This window comes from Tasmannia lanceolata, unplaced genomic scaffold, assembly GCF_043159265.1.
Source record: "Tasmannia lanceolata isolate RefF3 unplaced genomic scaffold, GAP_Taslan_0.1 ptg000025l, whole genome shotgun sequence".
NCBI lineage: Eukaryota > Viridiplantae > Streptophyta > Magnoliopsida > Canellales > Winteraceae > Tasmannia > Tasmannia lanceolata.
Window position 1 is genome coordinate 6,707,621 of NW_027518702.1, and position 19,894 is coordinate 6,727,514.

At 38.8% G+C, this 19,894-nt stretch overlaps 1 protein-coding gene across 1 annotated transcript; it reads right to left on the minus strand.

The window, feature by feature from the left end:
- Positions 1-7,250: 7,250 nt before the first annotated feature.
- LOC143857902 (UPF0481 protein At3g47200-like) lies at positions 7,251-10,685 on the minus strand. The gene is made up of 3 exons (XM_077368436.1): positions 9,925-10,685; positions 8,086-8,361; positions 7,251-7,997 (listed from the first exon to the last, which is right to left on the minus strand). Exons 1-3 carry the CDS (start codon positions 10,513-10,515, stop codon positions 7,992-7,994), a joined length of 873 nt encoding a protein of 290 aa, XP_077224551.1. The 5' UTR covers positions 10,516-10,685; the 3' UTR covers positions 7,251-7,991.
- Positions 10,686-19,894: the final 9,209 nt, after the last annotated feature.

A 19,894-nucleotide genomic window follows, 5' to 3' on the forward strand; every position in this document is an offset into this window, starting at 1 on the left:
GTAGAGGTTTATATATGTTGCCATCCTTCTATAGATTAATTGGAGGGTTAGGATCGTCCTATGGAGAACATTATTTGGGCAAGGCTAGTTACATTGGGCCCAACTAATGAATGGTTTGGATTCCGAATAAAGTAGGCCCAAGTGTATGATCTTGGCATGTAGTTGCAAGTATTTTTTTTTAAACTACTATGTGTCACCTTTTCAAAGATAAGTGATATATTCACCCCTATTTTACTTGGGACAGCCCCCTCTAGTGTATTAATGACTCCTATTTTACTCTAGAGGGGTCTGTCCTAAGAAAAAAAGGAGACAAATATATCATTTACCAATCTATATTCCCCGAGAGAGAGAGAGAGAGAGAGAGAGAGAGAGAGAGAGAGAGAGAGAGAGAGAGAGAGAGAGAGAGAGAGAGAGAGAGAGAGAGAGAGCTGTTTAGTTTATGTTGGGGCTATCTATTAGGGGTGCAAGTTTGGCCCTGTCAGCCCTGACCTGCCCTGAGCCTGAACAGGGTCAGGGCTGGATTTTCTAACCCTGAGGGTTGGTTAGGGTTCATTTTTTTAGACCCTGACTCAGGTCGGGCGGGTTTTGGGTTAATGCCTTGGGTACCTTGACCCGGCCCGACCCTGAGTTTTCTATTATCGAATTGAACCATCTGGGCATGTTTCTTTTGCTAATGTTTTCTATTATCTTGGACTGATGTTTCTTTAGATTATTATTATTAATTGTCTCTGTTGCCCGTCATGTTGGTGAATTCATATTGTCGTATTTTGTTCCCTTTCTCTGTTTATTGATCATTTTGTTCCATATGATAAGTGGTTGCTTTATTTTTAGCACTCTTAACAGGTATTTGCACTAGGGACAATTAGGGCCGGCCCGGCCCGGCCCTGCCCAATTAGGGCGGGCCAGGGCCAGCACAATACCCTGTAGGGCGGGTAATGGGTTGAGGTTTTCCGGCCCCGACTCAGGGTCAGGGAGGGTCAGGGCCGAGATAATAGGATCCAGGGTTGGGCTAGGGTTTTGTAAAACCCGACCCAACCCAACCCTGTTGCAGCCCTACTATCTAGTTTATGTTCATATCTTACCCCAGGGGTGGAGGTATCATTTATTTAATTATTTTCTCGAGCTATGTTTCCAGAATAAGGGGTAGAGGTATCATTTATTATCTTGCATAAAAAATTATATGCCCTTGTCCCTAGTTTATGTTTATATCTTACATGAGTGATATCTTTTTGGCCACATACATTTACAAGACCAACAATTTCAATTACGCACACATACATGCATGTACCCATGTGGGATCCAAAAATCGATCGTTAGAATTGATTATTATATGGTGAGTCTCTATCTAGTCGTTCTCATAATAAATAGGAAAAATAATAATCTCTCTCCCTTGCCCCAGCATTTCTTTCATCCCTAGTGTTAGTCTTTTTTAGGGAAATGACTTCATTTTCATGAAGGACAAACAATAGAGATGAAAATACAGTCATTACTTGGTAAAATCAAACAAAGGTGCAAATATTGGAAACATTGGCTGAGATATCACTTCCTATGATCAAATAAAGAAATGATACCTCCACCCCATTTCCTCAGCATTACTACGCCTTTTGTTTCTTCTCATGAAAAATGACTTCATTTTCATGAAGGCTCCATTTCTTTCAACGTGAAATGGATGTAAAACAAATTTTACGCCTAGTGACAGAAAATGTAATATTTGTTGAACCCCGATTTTGCATTGAAAGAAACATAGCTGAAAAGACACATAAAATGGACCGAAAATGCTGTCATTGATAGGAAAAGACAAGCAAAGAGATGGAAAGGAAAAATATTTCTAAAAGGGAGATGGTGAATTCGCACCCCCTTTAGGATGATTCGCACCCCTTTAACATGAATTGACGTCAAACAGTATAAAAAAGCGTTAAAAGTCTGCAACAATTCATGTTAAAAGGGGTGTGAATCATCCTACAGGGAGTGTGGATTTATCATCGCCCTTTATGAAATGGAAGTGATAAATTCCCCCCTTTTATGACTTGGGACAGCACCTTCTAGTATATTTATGACTCCTCTTGTACACTAGAGGGGGCTGTCCCAACTAAAAAAGGGTGAATATATCATTTCCCTTTACAAAAATATATCCTTCAGACCACCCGCGAAATGCCTTTTGCGAAGGACGCTAGCAATTCCCTTATAACATTTCCCTCATGCCAATGCTCACGATTTCGATAGCCATACAGTGATTTGGAGGAGATCTCTCGAAAAGTATTTAGTGCTCATTTCGGTCAACTCTCCATCATCTTTCTTTGGCTGAGTGGTATGTACTCTTGTTTAGTCCCCTTCGTTTCAGTAGTTGTTTCTATTTCTACATCTATTTCTTCCTCACTTTCCCTCCTTTCTTCCGTTTCTGAACTAGTCTCTGTTTTTGGTGACATAAGTCCCTCCCTACAACTCATGAATTAAGAATACTCAAAATCATGGAAAGAAAAAAATCCAAGAAAAATGTTTTTTGTCATAAATATTTTTCTTATAGTCCATTTAGGGTAGGGGTGTAAACGAGCTTGGCCCAGCTCAGCTCGGCTCGTTAAGCTCAAGAGCTCGGCTCGGGCTCGAACCAGGCTCGAGCTTTGCTCGGCTCGCGAGCCTTACCGAGCTCGGGTTATATTAAGGGCAATCATATATTCACACCCCTCATCTTCCCTAGATAGCCCTATCTAGTGTAATTTGACTACTCTTTTTACACCACGGGGGCTGGTCCAGGTAACAAATGGGGTTCTAAAAAAGAAGTGACATATTTTGCCTCCTCTTTTCACTCGCTGGACAACCCTTTTAGTGTAAATATTAATATATAATATATATTTAAATATATTAAATCCTTAATGACCCTTAACGAGCTGAGCCCGGCCTAGCTCAAGCTTGGCTCTTTAAGCTTAACAAGCTCAGCTCGGCTCGGCTCGGCTCGGCTCAATTCGAATCCCCGATTCCGGGGAACCCCGATTCCCAATTTTGGGAAACCCCAATTCCTAGGCGATTCCCTGCGAATCCCCAGCGAATCCCAACTCCTCAGCGACTCTCAGCGAATCCCCGACGAATCCCCATCGAATCCCCGTTGACTCTCTGGCAAACCCACGATTCCCGCTTCCAACCATCCCAGGAGCCTTCGATTCCCACTTTCGAATCCCGAATCGAATCCCGCTTTCGATTCCCGCCTTGGCAACCTTGATTCTAACCTGGGTCTGAAAAAGCTGATGTCAAACAGCCTAGAAAGATAGGGTTGTTCACTTGTTCCTTGAGAATACAGATGCCTAGACCTAACCAAATATGAACTGGGTCCTCTCTGTAAACAAAAAGATCAACCAAACCAACAACATTCAAAAATGCAAATATCTAACATTAGCAAAACAAATCAACATATCCCTTCAAATTGTAAGAGAAATATGTAGGTTCTTGGAAAGAAAAAAAAAAGTAGTTTCTCACAAAATTCTTGCATTGAATGTACCGTGATTTGGCATTAGATTCTTTCTATCAAGAAAATAAAGTTCAGCCAAATTGTTTTATAGTTGCTGCCTTGTTTAAATGAGGGGTTTGGAAGGAGAATTAACATGTAGATCCATATGGGTATTACACATGATTTTAAAAGTGGGCAACTATCTTATTTCTGATTTGATTAATTCAATTTTTGGATTTATTATCACTCGTTTGGCTCGTTAGAAATCAATTATATTTTTCAAGTCTATCAATGTTGAATCCATTTATATGGTTTCAACTTCTATTCAGAATTCACATTATTGCCTGAAGTGGTGGTGGTTATTATAATGGAGTTGCATGAGATTGTAGAGGATTTGCATGGAATTTATCATGCCTTTGCAAATAGCGATGCATATGCTTCAGATCCAATTGTGAATACTGAACTTGAGTTTTTGATTGTTGAATTGGGGTTGGATTGGGTTAATGGTAGATTGATTACTTCTATAGTTTGGGAGAAGCACTGTTTAATTTGAAGCACGAAAAGCCTGGAATTATTTTATTATTCTAAGATTTGTATGTAAAATCTACTTGATCTTCACTACAAATTTTGTGAAAATATTACCATTGTTCTTGGGGTATTTGTATACATATTGGTGAAGAACATTGAATTGACGTGGTTATTCTTGCTCAGAAATGAATCTTGAATCTTTATGCAACATCGATTGGTTGATTATATACAACTGAGCTTAGTTGTTGGATTATTACTATGATTAATTGAGTTTGGGAAGAGGAAACATTAACCCATCTCAATGGTACATTAGCTTTCACTTCCTAGGCCCATTCCAAAGTTCTTGATGTAATCAACATTGATTTGGGACAGGTTCGTATTCATAGAGTTTGTTAAAATGTGGACCAATCTTCATGTTTCTCTCTTCCCATGTTCAAACAAGGTATGGACAGAGATAATTAAAAAATGGTTTCTCTAATTTGGTTCTTTGAGTTGGATTTCAATGCTAAAGCCTACATCAGAATCCGGTTATAAATCCAATAGTCTTTGGAAACAATTGCATAATCCAACTACTCGAAAAATCACTGGATATTTCTTGCAAATCCTCAAACACTCTTAAGGCTATAAATCACACTTTAAGGCTATAAATCTTAGATTAGAAGTGAACTTCTAGATGATGAATCCAAAGATACAGCTTCTCGGATGAGTATGTAAACTTGAGCAATACATTTTGAACAAAAGCACACAAAATTCAACAAGTTATGTAGATTAAGTCCAGAAATCTAAAGGTTCTCTGGAAAAACAAACTACCAATCAGTTGCAATCAAGCCTATCAAGCTTGATCTGGAAAGAACTTGAAATCTCCTTAGCACGTTGCTAAGGAAATTCAAAGAGAGTGAACTTACTATCCAACCCACAATCAAGGGAGACATTATCGCTAGAACAAAAGTTTTATTCAATGTAAAAATTCATCAAAACTTTACATCTCTTTGGTATTTAAAATAATTCAATAATCCCTAAGAACCTAATCTAGATTTCTAAAAGCAATAAAATTCTTATTCTAACTTGTTCTCAATAATGAAATGAAGTAGTAATTGAGTACAAGTCATATAATGTTATGACATCCTAAAAAATTAGAAATCAATGCTAATAAAAAAAAACACAAGATGTGGGTAGCTAGAAATCTCCCCAAACATTTGTTTCCTAAAAAAAGTAACAATGACACTTAATTTTTGGTCTCTCATGGGAGATTTGGGTTAGAAATGTGAGCAGCTAGAGGATTATTGCAACTTGTTTCCCTTGGTAGGTAACATCACAAATCAAGCTCAATCATAAGTGACTTGACACAGGTTGGCTCACATGTAACATTTACCATGGCCTTGTATTCAGTTTGTGTGCACTCAACCTCACAATTGATGGGTCTTTCTTTCTTTTCCATGTCAGTGTATTTCTTGTACCAAATGTTTTATAAGCTATAGTGGACATCTTATTGGACAAACCATGCTCGATTTGCATTTGATTAGGTTATGAGTTATGACCCAATATAGAGAAAGTAATATCCCTCGTCTTTGTGAATAATTGAGCTACCTTAAAGCTTGTTTGATGTCTTCTTTACTGAGAACTTTGCCAAAATTATGAATTGTATGAAAGGGACTGGGATTTTTCTTATGCAATCAACTTACTGTGGTAAAAAGAAACTTGAAGAATGATTGCCCCTCCCTGATTCTTATCAGCAGCCAAACAGGTTGGCCTTGAAGCCAAGGGCTCAATACATGGGTGTCTCATGAATTGAGATCCAGACAACACCTTAGTATCTCCTTCGCACAGAGGGCTCGTGGTACCTGCTGCCCACCCTTCCTCCGCTTTGAGAACCATGTGAACGGAGAGTGGGCAGAAGGGAAGGAGGTCCTAATATGGAGTCGCACACTTGAGCAGTGCGGGAGCCCTATTACGTAAAGGGAATGGGTTGAGTAAACTCCCCTGGGGCTGGAAAAATCACAAATGAAGTCAGCCTTTGATTTGATTGATATTTATTTTTGCTTAGTGATTGGAAAGGTGGGCTCCTGGGTATGTTATAGAAAGGGAAGCCTTTGATTGGGGTAGTACTTCGAATGGCGAAGAGAGGCAGCTCGGCAGGGAAGGAAAGGGAAATCGTCGAGGATGACTTATTTGTTGGCGAAACGAGGAGGGGGGGGGGGGGGGGGGGGGGAACCACGCCACAAACATTTATCCATAGATTATGTATCTGCTTGCATAACATAAAAGCCTCTTAGATGTGCGCCCCCCCCCCCCCCCCCCCCCCCCCCTGCTTGCATAACATAAAAGCCTCTTAGATGTGCGCCCCCCCCCCCCAGGAGAATGCATGAACTGACGAATCACATTGACCATGTTACATGGATTCTTCTAAATGGGCAAAGTACCCGTGTCACTAAGACACTTTGACCATGTTTGGCTTGCCATGAATTTTTTTTCCACAGAATTTGAGCTTATCAGGCAGTGTGAGAGGGCTAGGGAGGGTGAGGGAAGGAAAGAGTAGTGAGGGCAGGAGTGAGGAGAGCGTGAGAAAAGGTGAGGATCAGCCTTTTCTCACCCTCACCCTCTCCCCCTCCTCCCCACCCTCCCTACTCTTCACTCAACCTCCCTAGCTCTCTATCACCACTTCAAAAACTAATATTTTATCGAAAAAAAAGTGTGACTGTGAAACATGACCTTGTAGATTTCTTTTATCAGTTTTCTTAGTGCTACTACCATAACTTTTCAAATAGCGCATGTTTTGAGTCTTACCCATCTTAATTGTTTCTTAAATGGAAGTAAAATATTATATTTACTTAACATATTAAATTTTCAATATCTTAATAGATATAATCATTTTGTTATGTAAAAGATTAAAATTTGAGAATCGATTAAGATATTTTGGCAAATTCAAGAATCGTTCTTTTTAAGGTTGTGACGCAGCGGATCAAACGAAAAATTGTTGCTGAAGCGTGCGTATAGTCTAAAATATGCACTAAAATCCACTAGGGATGAGCGATAATTCTAGAATCCACTAGGAAAAAGAGAGACAAGAAGAAAGAGATAGAGAAATAGAGAGACAAAAACGTCTTTAATTATATTCCAATAATGGCTTTAACGTCTTTACATCATGTACTTTAAAGCAAAACTTAGAATCCTAGCAATTACAACTACCATTAATAGACCAAACCCAAACTAATACTAAAAACGTCCCGTCAAAAATAGAAAGCAACCAATAAAAAAAGAACTCCTAAAACTTCCCGCTTCCTACTGACTAAAGATAAAATAAGACACTAATCCTAACGGAGAGAAAAGAAGGAAAGATGCTAACCCTACTTACCTTGGGAAATATAATCCTAATAAATCAAGAAACTTATCATCAACGTTTCAAAAAAAAAAACTAATATTCCAAGGGAAAAAAAGTTCAAACTTTGCATAGGGTCTGCTCCAATAGACTTAAACGAGCTTTAAACCATTCATTTATGGTGAAAGTAAATACTTTTCCTCATTAGTCATTGAAGTTATAAATGGATTCAATCACCATACACACTAATACAAAACACTTGAATCTTGTTTAAAATAAGAAGAAAAAAGAGAACGAAAGCATCACAGAAAGGTGGGTTTGGAGAGTGTCATTTAGATTTGTAGTTAGAGAGAATTGCATAAACAGTTTGTAACACTGTGAGAACCAAAAGGAGAGCTGCTGCGAGAAGGGCGATCAAACTCCAAGGGCTATCAAAGTACATTTCCCTGAAGTTGGAACGCCACTTGCGAAATTGTTTCTCCCACTTTCTCGTTCGCTTGTGGTAATATTCGTTCAAGGGGTTAATCACATGGAACAATGTAAACTTTGGGATGAACCCCATGTCATGATTGACCTTTTGAATGAGCCTCACGATCTCGTCATAAGTTTTTTCATTAGTAATGATACCTTCACGCTTCAGCAACTTCAAATCCTGGATTGATTGGATGAGTCCGTCAATGTAGTAAACATAGGAACTGACATGGTGGCTTACGCCTGTATGAAGATGTTCAAAGGCTATGAGATTGAGGAGTAAGGACTTAGTACAATCATAAATCTTGATTAATGGGAGGTTAAGGATTACTTTCTCTTTGTTGAATGCAAATCCACTGAGGTTGTTTTTTTCGCTTAAGTTAAACTCCACTTTGGCATCTCTATTAAATGCCTTTGCGGAAAACATAATTACTTTTCCTTGTTCTTGGTGGTGAAAGTCGAAGTCTCCAACCAAGCACTTCCAAGCAAGGGCCAACATGTGCATGAAAGTGTTGGAACCCAAGTCCGTTCTATCATCGATTTGGAAGACAAAAATATTTACTATATGAAAGAAGTTTACCACAAGATCATTTATATACTTGGTACTCTGCACATTCAAGTTAGAAATATGGGTGAAACACGATAAATGAAAATAATAACGAGAAATTACACACAAAATTTATCAACTAAAATCCACTCATGTTTTTGTGGATTACTAAAATTAAAAGCCTTTTGCCATAAATAATTTAATAATGCTTTCTCTACTTCTTTGTTTTCTTAACAAGATTATTGACATTATTAATATGGCATTTTTTCAGTTGCTAATAATCTTCATTGTTAACGAGGCGAATTTATTACCGTCCTATGGTGCTCGTGTGTTCATAGGGCTGGCAATTTCACCCGAAAAAGCGGGGATCCGCCCCGCCCCGTTTGGGGCGGGGATTCCCTGATTTGAGAGGGGAAGGGGATTTAAAAAATTCCCCGGTGCGGGGAGGGGAAGGGGAAGGGGATGGAGTTGTCCCCGCCCCGCCCCGTTAATCAATGCCTTTTTTTGTATATTTTTAAGTGTTTTTTTTTAGGAAAACTACTAGAAACTCTGTGGATCGGCTACAAGATTCCCCCAAACATAAACTTAGCTTGTCTTTTCCTTTTAATTAGCTTATGAGAGCATTTTGGGAACTATAATAACCTTTTGACAGATGTTGAAATAATAAAGACAAGCTGAGTGTATGCAATTATCAAAAAATCGTAGTGCCAACATCGGTAGCCAAAATAAATTGCATTTTTATTTTGGTTAGAGTTTCCTTAATTTCTTCCCAAGAAATATATCTCCTTCGTCTATAAGTATGTTAGTTTATAACATATTTATATATTGAAATTGCATCAAGTTGATTAGGGACACCGAGCATTAGTGTATCAACGACTAAAGAGGGGATTTTGTCCCCGAAGGATGCGGGGAGGGGAAGGGGATTAGATATTCCCCGCGGGGAGGGGAGGGGGATTCCCAACCATCCCCGCAGAGGGGAGGGGGGAAATTCCCCGCAAAGGGGAAGGGGTAGGGGACCCCAACATCCGGCCCCGTTGCCAGCCCTATGTGTTCATGCACGTTATGAGGGTACAACATAGGTGCCTCCCTTGATATTTGATCAAACGAAAACCTCCGAGATAGTCAACTATCGCAGGATCAAATATCAAGAGTGGAACATGCATGAATGCTCGAACACCATATAAAACTCTCTCTACATGTGTGTATATATGCATAGACATGTGTGTCTACAGATACACACTCCCCGACTCAAAAAGCTTCTGCCTACACATTCGTGTGCCTTCTATCTAAATCATCCGCAATGGCTCCTTATTTCTTGCTCGAGCTTAATTGTCGCTACGAGGCTGTGGGTCTCTTTCTTAGTTATATGGTTAAGGCTCTTTCCTGTCGTCAAGGTTTTGATCTTTGAACCAAGGATAGAAATTTTCGATAGACTTGGTGAGTGACGGATTTTCCTCAACTAATGAGATAGTCAAGTAGTATGGTTCGGTTGCTACGAACGTTACACCTGCTCTGTGTGGTCATGTGTGTGTATATACAGATGCATATGTAGATAGATAGATATAAGACTAAAAGAAGAACTAAAAAAGAGAGAGTTGGGTGTTTGTTTATAGTAGGTCTCACCTGATCCCGTGTCATTCCTTTTTCAACAACTACCAACTTGTTGAGAACAAGCAGGGGCAATTGATTTTCAATCTTCAATGTGTCCTCAAAAAGAACAACACCGATTTTATACAATCCGTGTATGCCAAAAATGGGATCATTGTGAGCATAATCTCCATAGTTAGTGTCGGCGAATTTGCGCAGGATTTCGAGTAAGAAACACCCATCATGGAACATTAGCTCCAAGAATTTGTCTCTGTCCATCCATTTGCACTCAAGCTGGTCATAAGAATCCATCAACTCTTCCACAACTTCCTCCAGAGCGTTCACATAATCAGTCATGGGTTTGTCCGATATCTTGACTAAATGAAGAACAGCTCTGACCTTATGTCTCTCCATGGGCATAAGTTGGGTTTCTCCATGATGATATGGACCCAAGGAGACGCAACGAGGGTCATATGCTTCATTATTACAAATTCTCATAAACGACGGCACTCTGTAAATACATTGATTCTTCCAGAAATTCTCATTCCAAAAATCGACAGACTGATGTAGCACCTGCAATTGTACAACCCAATCTCTTCTTTCTTCCATTGTTCTTTCTTGTTCCATCTCTGCAAGCTCCAATTTGTATCTGGTCTTCACTACCTAATACTTAACATGAGAAGCTAAAGGAGTGCTATATATATAGTCATGTAAGATGTTATTATTCTTTCTTTGAGGGAAACCAAAGAGTGATGGGGAAGGAAAGATGAGTCATTCCCTTTAACAAAAGTAAGAAAAATAAAAGGGCATCACTTTAGACAAAGTGGGAAATACTTGCCTAACAACGAAGACAAAGCATAAATGTGACTCAAAATCAAAATACTTGCCTTGCAACGAAGACAAGGCATAAATTAAGTCTTTTTGCCTTTTAATCTTTTGATTTTGATCTATTCTTCATCGGCTAAGCTCCTTCAAAGATTAGAATATATTTGTCTTATTGGCAACGGCATGAGTAGGCACATGCATACTTGTGTCATCAATACCATTGATTTGGTGGATCCCATGAGGACCAGCTATGTGATCTAGGTCTCGCGCCACATGCATTCCCTATCTGTAAAATTAAACAAAATCAACTATTTAACTTCTTTTTGGAATGCTCTTAGGGTGCATTTCGATTGCTTGAATCAAGCACTGGAATCGAGATCGAATTCTAATTCCACCCCATTCCGACATTTGGTTCAAAAAAGAACGAAATCAATGGGGCGGAATTGACACCAGGGTAGAATCATAGGAGAAAATGCTGGAATCATGTATCCCATCCCAATATATGGTATTCTGACTCCACCCAGGTCGGAATGGAATTTTTATCAAAAATAAAATTTCAACTAAAATTTTACTGTAAATGTTTTCTCATTCCATTTTATGGAGAATCAGAATATGATGCCAATTCCGATTCCTGATTCCGGCAATCCAAGCACAGCCTTAAAGATGGCTTAATAAGGAGGGAGCACTGTGTTGCCCACATTTTTAATGGATTCAATTATATATGCTTCACATGCTTGGGTATTAACGGGTCGGAGCCAAATAAATTTCCTTGTGTTCGGGTCAAATTTAGATTTTGGCTATTAATTTTTCTATTAAATTCGTGATCGTGTCCGGCCCATTTACAGTCCTACATGCTAATTGGATAAAATAAATTTCCTTGTGATCGGGTTGAATTTAGATTCGGGCTATTAAATTTTCTATTACTGGCTTTGCTCCTGGTATTGTTTTTTCAACTCCTTATGTCCAGCCAATTTACACACGTACATGAATGGGCCTAGTTTTCACTCCTTGATCTTCATTGCGTATTTTCTATTATGGGACCCACGTCTAAAGGGCCTTCCAATAGGCCCACATCCATGGCCCATCTTAGGAAACCCTCTAACTAGGTCCAACTTGCCAACCTAGACCAAACCTACGACCATCTCTTCACTCTCGAACTTGCGATTCTAACAGTCATGATGCAGGACCGCACCACCTCTGGGTCGATCGGTACATATTCAACAACTTTCCCCATGAAGAACCCACGTCTAATTCTCTATGGTGTATTCCAAGGGCCATGACTATTGGAAGATAATTAGAAAAATTTGCCAAGATGGAGCTCATTTTGCCAAGGATGATTGAAGCTAGCGCAGGCCCACCTCTTGGTGAAGGTGGCTGGAATGGTTAAATTCGTAGGTGACAAAGAAGGGAGGCTGTGAAGATAGGTGAGGTTGTGTTTGGGACCCGTTGGTGGTAAAAATCAGCACCGACCGACACGTGGCACGCGCAGACCCAAACTCACAAGGGTAAAAGGTAATCTCACCGCTCTTGGGGAAACTCTAGAAAGTCTAAAGCTACAACTCCAAGACGCAGCTGCCAGAGATAATCTTGGAAACTCACAATTCCAGGAAACCCAACCAATTAGTAAAGAGCCCCAAGAGGTAACTTTCCCAACTTACCACGACTCCCACTCTATAAAAGGGCTAAGGCTCAAAGGTATGGATTATGAAACCACTCTAGTGTTTTTCCTGCACCTTCTAAGTTTTCAGCCTTTGCATCTGTTGCCGTTACTGATATAAGCATCGAAGAACCTCACCGGAGCCCAAACTTTGGCTGGTATTTTGATGATTCTTTTGTGCGCGCAGGTTGTAGATCTTTGCCTCGAGAGCTGCCTTGGCCACCATCCAGATTTCAGTACACTTGAAAGTATGAGTAAGCCCCAGGGAGAAGCAACCGCACGAATTCCAATCAGAAGGCGCAAATGCTTCATAAGAGTGAATCCTCGAGCCACCTAGCAGCCTCCCACACCGTTCCTCCTCTAGTGCTCAACGGCCACGCTGATACTTCACAACTTTCTCAGCCACAGGCCACCGTTTAGACTGTGGAGAAGTGTTGGTATTTTGATACAAAATAGCCCTTGTTGGTATTTTACAAAGTTCTTTTTTTTACAAAAAGAAGCAACTTTGGTTTGTGAAAATGGTTTGCTCACTTCCTTCACAAAAACGAATAGTCCCATATTGAAAAATGGAGAAAAGCTTCATGTGGTTATATAGCTTTTCACTTCCTTAGCTTTGTGAATGAGAAGAGGAGAAACGGGGCCTACACGCATGAGCCACCAAGTGGACCCGGTGGGCTTTTGGCTATACCACGCGTGCCGCCCGGCTTGGCGCGGCTCGGCCAGCCTCGCGTGTAGTTTTTGATTGTTGAATTGGGGTTGGATTGGGTTAATGGTAGATTGATTACTTCTATTGTTTGGGAGAAGCACTGTTTAATTTGAAGCACGAAAAGCCTGGAATTATTTTATTATTCTAAGATTTGTATGTAAAATCTACTTGATCTTCACTACAAATTTTGTGAAAATGTTACCATTGTTCTTGGGGTATTTGTATACACATTGGTGAAGAACATTGAATTGACTGGTTATTCTTGCTCAGAAATGAATCTTGAATCTTTATGCCACATCCACTGGTTGATTATATACAGCTGAGCTTAGTTGTTGGATTATTACTATGATTAATTGAGTTTGGGAAGATGAAACATTAACGCATCTCAATGGTACATTAGCTTTCACTTCCTAGGCCCATTCCAAAGTTCTTGATGTAATCAATATTGATTTGGGACAGGTTCGTATTCATAGAGTTTGTTAAAATGTGGACCGATCTTCATGTTTCTGCTGTTGTAACTCTTCCCATGTTCAAACAAGGTATGGACGGAGATAATTAAAAAATGGTTTCTCTAATTTGGTTCTTTGAGTCTGATTTCAATGCTAAAGCCTACATAAGAATCCGGTTATAAATCCAACAATCTTTGGAAACAATTGCATAATCCAAATACTCGAAAAATCACTGGATTTTTCTTGCAAATCCTCAAACACTCTTAAGGCTATAAATCACACTTTAAGGCTATAAATCTTAGATTAGAAGTGAACTTCTAGATGATGAATCCAAAGATACAGCCTCTCAGATGAGTATGTAAACTTGAGCAATACATTTTGAACAAAAGCACACAAAATTCAACAAGTTATGTAGATTAAGTCCAAAAATCTAAAGGTTCTCTGGAAAAACAAACTACCAATCAGTTGCAATCAAGCCTATCAAGCTTGATCTGGAAAGAACTTGAAATCTCCTTAGCATGCTGCTAAGGAAATTCAAAGAGAGCGAACTTACTATCCAACCCACAATCAAGGGAGACATTATCGCTAGAACAAAAGTTTTATTCAATGTAAAAATTCATCAAAGCTTTACATCTCTTTGGTATTTAAAATAATTCAATAATCCCAAAAAACCTAATCTAGATTTCTAAAAGCAATAAAATTCTTATTCTGACTTGTTCTCAATAATGAAATGAAGTAGTAATTGAGTACAAGTCATAGAATGTTATGACATCCAAAAAAATTAGAAATCAATGCTAATAAAAAAAAACACAAGATGTGGGTAGCTAGAAATCTCCTTGTCGCATTGCAGAGAAGAAATCTCCCCAAACATTTGTTTGCTAAAAAAAAGTAACAATGACACTTAATTTTTGGTCTCTCATGGGAGATTTGGGTTAGAAGTGTGAGCAGCTAGAGGATTATTGCAACTTGGTTCCCTTGGTAGGTAACATCACAAATCAAGCACAAGCATAAGTGACTTGACACAGGTTGGCTCACATGTAACATGTACCATGGCCTTGTATTCAGTTTGTGTGCACTCAACCTCACAATTGATGGGTCTTTCTTTCTTTTCCATGTCAGTGTATTTCTTGTAGCAAATGTTTTATAAGCTATTGTGGACATCTTATTGGACAAACCATGCTCGGTTTGCATTTGATTAGGTTATGAGTTATGACCCAATAAAGAGAAAGTAATATCCCTTGTCTTTGTGAATATTTGAGCTACCTTAAAGCTTGTTTGATGTCTTCTTTACTGAGAACTTTGCCAAAATTATGAATTGTATGAAAGGGGCTGGGATTTTTCTTATGCAATCAACTTACTGTGGTAAAAAGAAACATGCATGATTGCCCCTCCCGGATTCTTATCCGCAGCCAAACAGGTTGGCCTTCAAGCCAAGGGCTCAATACATGGGTGTCTCATTGAGATCCAGACTACACCTTAGTATCTCCTTCGCACATAGGGCTCGTGGTACCTGCTGCCCACCCTTCCTCCGCTTTGAAAACCATGTGAACGGAGAGTGGGCAGAAGGGAAGGAGGTCCTCATATGGAGTCGCACACTTGAGCAGTGTGGGAGCCCTATTACGTAAAGGGAATGGGTTGAGTAAACTCCCCTGGGGCTGGAAAAATCACAGATGAAGTCAGCCTTTAATTTGATTGGTATTTATTTTTGCTTAGTGATTGGAAAGGTGGGCGCCTGGGTATGTTATAGAAAGGGAAGCCTTTGATTGGGGTAGTACTTCAAATGGCGAAGTGGCGAAGAGAGGCTGCTCGGCAGGGAAGGAAAGGGAAATTGTCAAGGATGACTTATTTGTTGGCGAAACGAAGGGGGGGAAACCACGCCACACACATTTATCCATAGATTATGTATCTGCATGCATAACATAAAAGCTTCTTAGATGTGCAAAAACCAAGGAGAATGCATGAACTGACTAATCACATTGACCATGTTACATGAATTCTTCTAAATGGGCAAAGTGCCCTTGTCACTAAGACACTTTGACCATGTTTGGCTTGCCATGAATTTTTTTTTTCAACAGAGGTTTATCAGGCGGTGTGAGAGGGCTAGGGAGGGTGAGGGAAGGAAAGAGTAGTGAGGAAAACGTGAGAAAAGGTGAGGATCAGCCTTTTCTCACCCTCTCCCCCCTCCTACCCTGCCTACTCTTCACTCAACCTCCCAAGCTCTCTATCACCACTTCAAAAACTAATATTTTATCCAAAAAAAAGTGTGACTGAAACATGACCTTACAGATTTCTTTTATCAGTTTTCTTAGTGCTACTACCATAACTTTTCAAATAGCGCATGTTTTGAGTTTTACCCATCTTAATTGTTTCTTAAATGGAAGTAAAATATTATATTTAATTAACGTATTAAATTTTCAATATCTTAATAGATATAATCATTTTGTTATGTAAAAAATTAAAATTTGAGAATCGATTAAAATATTTTGGCAAATTCAAGAATAGTTCTTTTTGAGGTTGTGACGCTGTGGATCAAATGAAAAATTGTTGCTGAAGCGTGCGTATAGTCTAAAATATGCACTAAAATCCACTAGGTAAGAGCGATAATCCTAGAATCCACTAGGAAAAAGAGAGAGAAGAAGAAAGAGATAGAGAAATAGAGAGACAAAAACGTCTTTAATTATATTCCAATAATGGCTTTAACGTCTTTACATCATGTATTTAAAGCAAAACTTAGAATCCTAGCAATTACAACTATCATTAATAGACCAAACCCAAACTAATACTAAAAACGTCCTGTCAAAAATAGAAAGCAACCAATAAAAAAGGAACTCCTAAAACTTCCCACTTCCTACCGACTAAAGACAAAACAAGACACTAATCCTACTGGAGAGAAAAGAAAGAAAGATGCTAACCCTACTTACCTTGGGAAATATAACCCTAATAAATCAAGAAACTTATCATCAACGTTTCAAAAGAAAAGAGTAATATTCCATGGGAAAGAAAGTTCAAACTTTGCATAGGGTTTGCTCCAATCGACTTAAACAAGCTGTAAACCATTCATTTATGGTGAAAGTAAACACTTTTCCTCATTAGTCATTGAAGTTATAAATGGATTCAATCACCATACACACTTGAATCTTGTTTAAAATAATAACAAGAAAAAACAGAGAAGGAAAGTATCACAGACGGTGGGTTTGGAGAGTGTCATCTGCAGGTTTGTAGTAAGAGAGAATTGTGTAAACAGTTTGTAACACTGTGAGGACCAAAAGGAGAGCTGCTGCGAGAAGGGCGATCAAACTCCAAGGGCTATCAAAGTACATTTCCCTGAAGTTGGAACGCCACTTGCGAAATCGTTTCTCCCACTTTCTCGTTCTCTTGTCGTAATATTCGTTCAAGGGGTTAATCACATGGAACAATGTAAACCTTGGGATGAACCCCTTGGCATGATTGATCTTTTGAATGAGCCTCACGATCTCGTCATCATTTTTATCGGTAATAATGGTATCTTCAAGCTTCAGCAACTTCAAATCCTCGATTGATCTAATGAGTCCGTCAATGTAGTAAACATAGGAATTGACATGGTGGGGTACGCCCGTATGAAGATGTTCAAAGGCTATGAGATTGAGGAGTAAGGACTGAGTACAATCATAGATCTTGATTAATGGGAGGTTAAGGATTCCTTTCTTTTTGTCTAATGCAAATCCACCGAGGTTGTTTTTTTTGCTTAAGTTAAACTTCACTTTCGCATCTCTATTAAACGCCTTTGCGGAAAACATAATTACTTGTCCGCAAGGGTCGTGAGAATCCAAGTCTCCAACCATGCACTTCCAAGCAAGGGCCAACATGTGCAAGAAGGTGTTGGAACCCAAGTCTGTTTTATCATCCACTTTGAAGACAAAACCATCTACGCCAATAAAGAAGTTTACTACGAGATGATTTATATACTCGGTACTCTGCACGTTCAAGTTAGAAATATGGGTGAAACACAATAAATGAAAATAATAGCAAAAAATTACACACAAATCACCCAATTTCAAAATTTATCAACTAAAATCCACTCATGTTTTTGTCGGATTACTAAAATTAAAAGCCTTTTGCCATAAGTAATTTAATTATGCTTTCTCTACTTATTTGTTTTCCTAACAAGATTGATTATTAACATTACTAATGAATAATTCCTAAAATCTCTCTGCCCCCCTAAATAGAAATCATTCATTTCTTTATGTCGATGGTTAAATAGCTTGTGCTCCGTAAATCATCTCCATAGGATGACAAGTAATGGAGATTTTATTACGAAAAGCCCTAATGAGTGTTTAAATAGAACACTCAAGGGATAAACATAGAAACATCTAGAAAGGTCTTAAGACAAGAATGGAAATAAATAAATAAATATTACCCTAATCTAGACTAGTATCCTAACTATATATATAATCAGGATCTATAAAAGAGTGGTACAAAGTATAAACATGCAGCGACCTAAATTATGGCCCTAAAAATCCTATGAATACACGATAAAAATCACATCATTGGATCGTACATTGGCATTGGAGGTGTCTTTTCACAACAGGGTAGACCCATTGCCTTTTTTAGGGAAATAATATTTGCACTTCCTCGTTATGATAATGAAATATATAGTGAAATATATATCATGAAATTACTTTTTCTCACACCCTCTTTCCCACCCACACACATAACAAAAATAGTACTCTATCGGCCTTCGTCTTCATCGCCCACTTCTAGCCATGGTTTTAAATTTCAACCGAAATCCGAAATTTCGGTGGAGACCAACACCGAAACCACACAAAACCAAAACGGTCATTTATTTGGGAATTTCGGCCGAAATTTCGGAAATTTCCAAAATTTGACCCAAAAAATCTGTATTGTTTTAAATTAATATAATATTAAACCGAAATTTCGGTAATTTCGGCCGAAATTTAATATTGATTAAAATATTGTTTTCCATTTTTGTACCAGATTTCGACCGAAATTTCAGGTTCCGAAACCGAAATTTTAATCCTTGCTTCTAGCCCTTTACCAGTATGAGAAGACCTTCAACAAACAAAACAAAATAAAAGAATATGGCCTTTGCCTGAGAAGGCAAGATCATGTTGATTATGACGTGGTTGGTGTCAGCAATCATGACAAAGCTAGAGGGGCTGTTCAAGCTTCTAATGTGGTGTTCAAGGTGAGGATGTGGGGAACAGTGAGCACCCTATTCATCCTCAAGAAGAGGTTCCAATTCCCAAATTTCAACTGCACCCTTGATATTTGATCCAACAGCAGCACACTTTTTAAGATGCTGCTGCGGGATCAAATATCAAGGGCGGTACTTGATATTTGATCCAACAGCAGCACACTTGTAGCTAGATGTTCAGCCACCATATAAAAAACTCCCATTTACAAGCCACCAATTACTTTCAGGATCACATATAATGAAGATTTTTGGGACATTGTGGGGCAAATGAGCAGTAGGGATCATCCAACAAGCGGCCGCCATCATCTATTATTTTTTTCCAAGGAAAAGATCATTCATACATTACATATGAGCCTTTATACTATGTTTGCCCCATACCTGTAAGTGAACACAACCCACAAAACCCCTTTTACAACCGCTCAAACAAACCGAAGAAAGTTTTCATGAAAACGTGTGGATCCATTCTCTTAAATAATTGAAGACTTTTGTGGAAGAAAGATATCATGAAAACGTGTGGACCCTTTCTCTTAAAGATCCATTTGAATTGAATGTTAGATTGTAGACCAATTCACATCCAATGTAACTATACCCTTTTGGTAATATGAGCATTAAGATTAGGGCAGTGATAAATCGACCCCCCAAAATGATAAATCGACTCCCCATGTGTCTATCTCTCTCTAACCCAGAGGAGAGAGAAAGACACATGGGGAGTCGATTTATCATATTTGGGAGTCGATTTATCACTCCCCTAAGATTATTGTGCTATTTTTGTTAGAGCTTCACTTTTTTCTACCATTTCTTTCTATTGACGACTATTGGGTTCTCCATTTATGAGCAGTCATGCTTATTTTTCCTTTTAGTAGAAAATTTAAATCAGAGGGATTTGCTAGGCAAATTTGTCCTATTCATCTGAGGTGGCTGTTCTCACCTTCAAAAGGGAGCCGCAAATTGGCTTTCTGCAAAATAGCTTAGGCCCTGTTCGGTTGGGATTATGTACAGCTGATTGTCCAGCACAACCGATTCTTTAATCCGTTATGCTGAAAACTGAAAAGGGTGTTCGTTTTAGATTATGAAAACAGATTGTGAGTGCTAAACCGTTTATTGGACTCAAATTTAAACGCAATTTTTCATTAAATAATAGGTCAAGCACTCACAATCAGTTGACATAATCTTAA

Excerpts from the sequence above, each read along its gene's own strand:
- LOC143857902 (XM_077368436.1), bottom strand. The coding sequence starts at position 10,515 with ATGGAACAAGAAAGAACAATGGAAGAAAGAAGAGATTGGGTTGTACAA. Across the intron at positions 8,362-9,924 it reads AAGGAATGACACGGGATCAG|AGTACCAAGTATATAAATGA; the intron begins GTGAGACCTACT and ends TTGAATGTGCAG.